The sequence below is a fragment of the Phyllostomus discolor genome, chromosome 4, assembly GCF_004126475.2.
Source record: "Phyllostomus discolor isolate MPI-MPIP mPhyDis1 chromosome 4, mPhyDis1.pri.v3, whole genome shotgun sequence".
NCBI classification, from domain to species: domain Eukaryota; kingdom Metazoa; phylum Chordata; class Mammalia; order Chiroptera; family Phyllostomidae; genus Phyllostomus; species Phyllostomus discolor.
The window spans coordinates 199,816,210-199,818,964 of NC_040906.2; the positions used below are offsets into that span (position 1 = coordinate 199,816,210).

At 40.4% G+C, this 2,755-nt stretch overlaps 1 protein-coding gene across 12 annotated transcripts in view; it reads right to left on the reverse strand.

Annotated features, from left to right (window-relative positions):
- SYNE1 (spectrin repeat containing nuclear envelope protein 1) overlaps nt 1–2,755 on the reverse strand; it is a 433,377-nt gene that overhangs the window by 338,757 nt on the left and 91,865 nt on the right. For all 12 annotated transcript variants that reach the window (XM_036024918.1, XM_036024914.1, XM_036024915.1 and 9 more), the window contains exon 3: nt 927–988. In XM_036024918.1, coding sequence (XP_035880811.1) covers nt 927–988 — 62 coding nt within the window. The remainder of the gene's footprint in view (nt 1–926; nt 989–2,755) is intronic.

The window sequence follows — 2,755 nt, forward strand, 5'->3', positions numbered from 1 at the left end:
TTCATCCTGCATACAGACACATCATTCTAGTCTTCAGTTTTAGCTGGATTGTGAGCTTTTCAAGGCCTGGGAAAATGTCTTACTATCATTTCCTTTCTGTCTCCAAAGCCTCTTATGGACACACAGTAAGCAGTTAATTTGTACAATGGGACTGAAATACATTTTCTTGTTTTGTTTGCTTCTGAACTATAATAGGCTTTGGGGAAGCCCGTTATCAAAAACTGCCCACAGGGTCTCAGCAAAAGGATCCTCTAACTGAAGTCAGACAATTGTCTCGTATTCAGTATTTATTTGTACAAATGCAAGGTTTTTTTGACTTGCATATTTTTTCATCACAATTACAAGAGCTTACTTTTATTGTAATATAGCTATATTGGAATTTGTTTTACGTTCATTTTTATGTTCAAAGTCACCACAATGTACAAATACAGTCACTGATACAAACTAATGTCACTGTCAATCTCAGAATGATTAGTCTTTTTAGTGTCTTGGCATCGCATTTACTTTTCTGTCAAAACACCTGTGAGGGCAGACAAGCCCTCAGGTAGGATTCTTTGCTCAGGGCAGACCACTCCTTTCTTCTTTCTGTTCTCAGTCTAAACAAACACAACAATGAAAATCCAGCACCAACTGTCCTTTCCATATGGCATACACGTAAGTACAGAAGAAATGACTGGATGAATATTTCATCAAGATTCTTGGAAATGACATAATGTAACTGCTCTTGACTCTGGCTATCCATTCGTTTTTCCCCAGAGGGGTTGTGAGCTAATGCTGTGTGTAGGCGACAGTTAAACTGATAGGACTGACAACATCGCTGATGAGTAATTGTGACCATGGAGAAAGAACCATTCCTTTATGCTGTGTGCTTAATGATTTATGGGCTCAAACTAAGTAAGCCCAGAACTCTGGGTAGTTTCCTTTACCTTGGCCAGATGAGAGTTGATCCATTTGGTGAAAGTGCGTTTTTGTACAATCTCTTGCTCATCTAGAAGAAAAGAAAAATCTTATGAGATAATACAGTATGACATGAAGTTATATCATGCAAAAAATTCATAGTCATAGTTATACAACTCCAGAAGTAACTGTAAGATTATTTGATCTTCTAACTCAGTTTTACCAATTACTGCTTAAAAGAAGAGTTGGTACAATTTCAAGTATATTAATCAATTAGGCTATTCTTTTAAGAATTATTAGCAAGTGCTTTAAAATTTACAATATGTTAGCTCTATGTTTACCTTCATGCACTTATTGGAAGTTCACTGAATGATTACACCTCAATAAAACTGTTTCTAAAAAGTTCACCGAGATCAGCTAAGTGCCAAGTTTTATGCTATGTGCAAAGAGATACAACAAAGACGAACAAGGCAAGGTCTCTGCCATGAACTATCTAGAGGTGGAGACACACGACCAAGGACTATGCAGAGTACAGGGTTGTACAGCAGTGCGATGAGACAGAGCTGTACACGTAAGGCAGACAGGGACTTCACCCGGACGTGGAGAGTGGTGAACGCTCTCTTGGGTGACCTCCAAAGATTCCACTTGTGGAGTCCACGCCTTCATGCAGGCAGGCTGCAGGCAGGACCTGTGACTCGCTTCTAATAGGGCAAACGTGATGGGATGCCACACCCATAAATATACTACGTTACGTAAGATTCCACCTTAGCCGATTGGAGTGTGAGACTTTCCTGCTGGCTTGAGGAAGCGAACACAGGGTGCTGTGAATGCCATGGGGAGGGCCACGTGGCAGGAAAGTGTGGGCTGCCTTTAGGAGGGAGGACGAGTCTGTGAGAAGCTGGGGCTCTGAGTCTTAACTGCAGCAAGGAAATGATTTCTGTCGACCACCTGAATGAGTTCGAAAGTGGGTTCCTCCCTAGTTCAGATAAGAATGCAGGCAGTTGACACCCTGAGTGCAGATATTTCAGACCCTAAGCAGAAGATGCATTTAAGCTGTGTATGGACACCTGACCCACCAAAGTTTGGAGATAGTAAGTGAACACTGTTTTAAATTGTTAAGTCTTTGGGAAAACAGGGGGGTCCTGGGGCTCAGAGGGGACATGCAGACAATGTGCTGTGCCCCTGGCCCTCCCGATTAATCATGACCTGTTCTATATATTGGGATTTTACTTCAGACTTCACCTTGGAGAATCAAGTCCTCTGACAGAAATATAACAAACAAAAAAACTTGTGTCAAAGCTTTTTTTTATACACCATGATTAAAATGGAAAGGGTAAAGGTAAAGAGAGAATCTTAAGAGCAGCGAGAAAAAGACAGTTGCCCACAAGGGAGCTCCCATAAAGATGTCAACACTGATTTCTCAACAGAAATACTTCAGGCCAGAAAAAAATGACATTAAATATTCAAAGTGATGAAAAGCAAGAACCTACAGCCAAGACTACTCTACCCAGAAAGGCTGTCATTTAAAATTGACGGTGAAATAAAGAGTTTCCTGGCAGGGGGCAGAAACCCACTAAAAGAGGTTATTACCTTCCAACAAATAGTCCAAAAACAGAAGAAAAAAAACAAAGAGAGAAAAAGAGAGGGGAACATAGGTCTAAAAAATAAAATGGCAATAAACAAGCACCCATCAATAACTACTTTAGATGTAAATAGCATAAATGCTCCAATCAAGACATAGGGCAGCTGAATGGCTAAGAAAACAAGACCAATATATACGCTGTCTACAAGAGGCCCACCTCAGAACAAAAGGTACACACAGACTAAAAGTAAAAGGATGGAAAAGATACTCCATGCA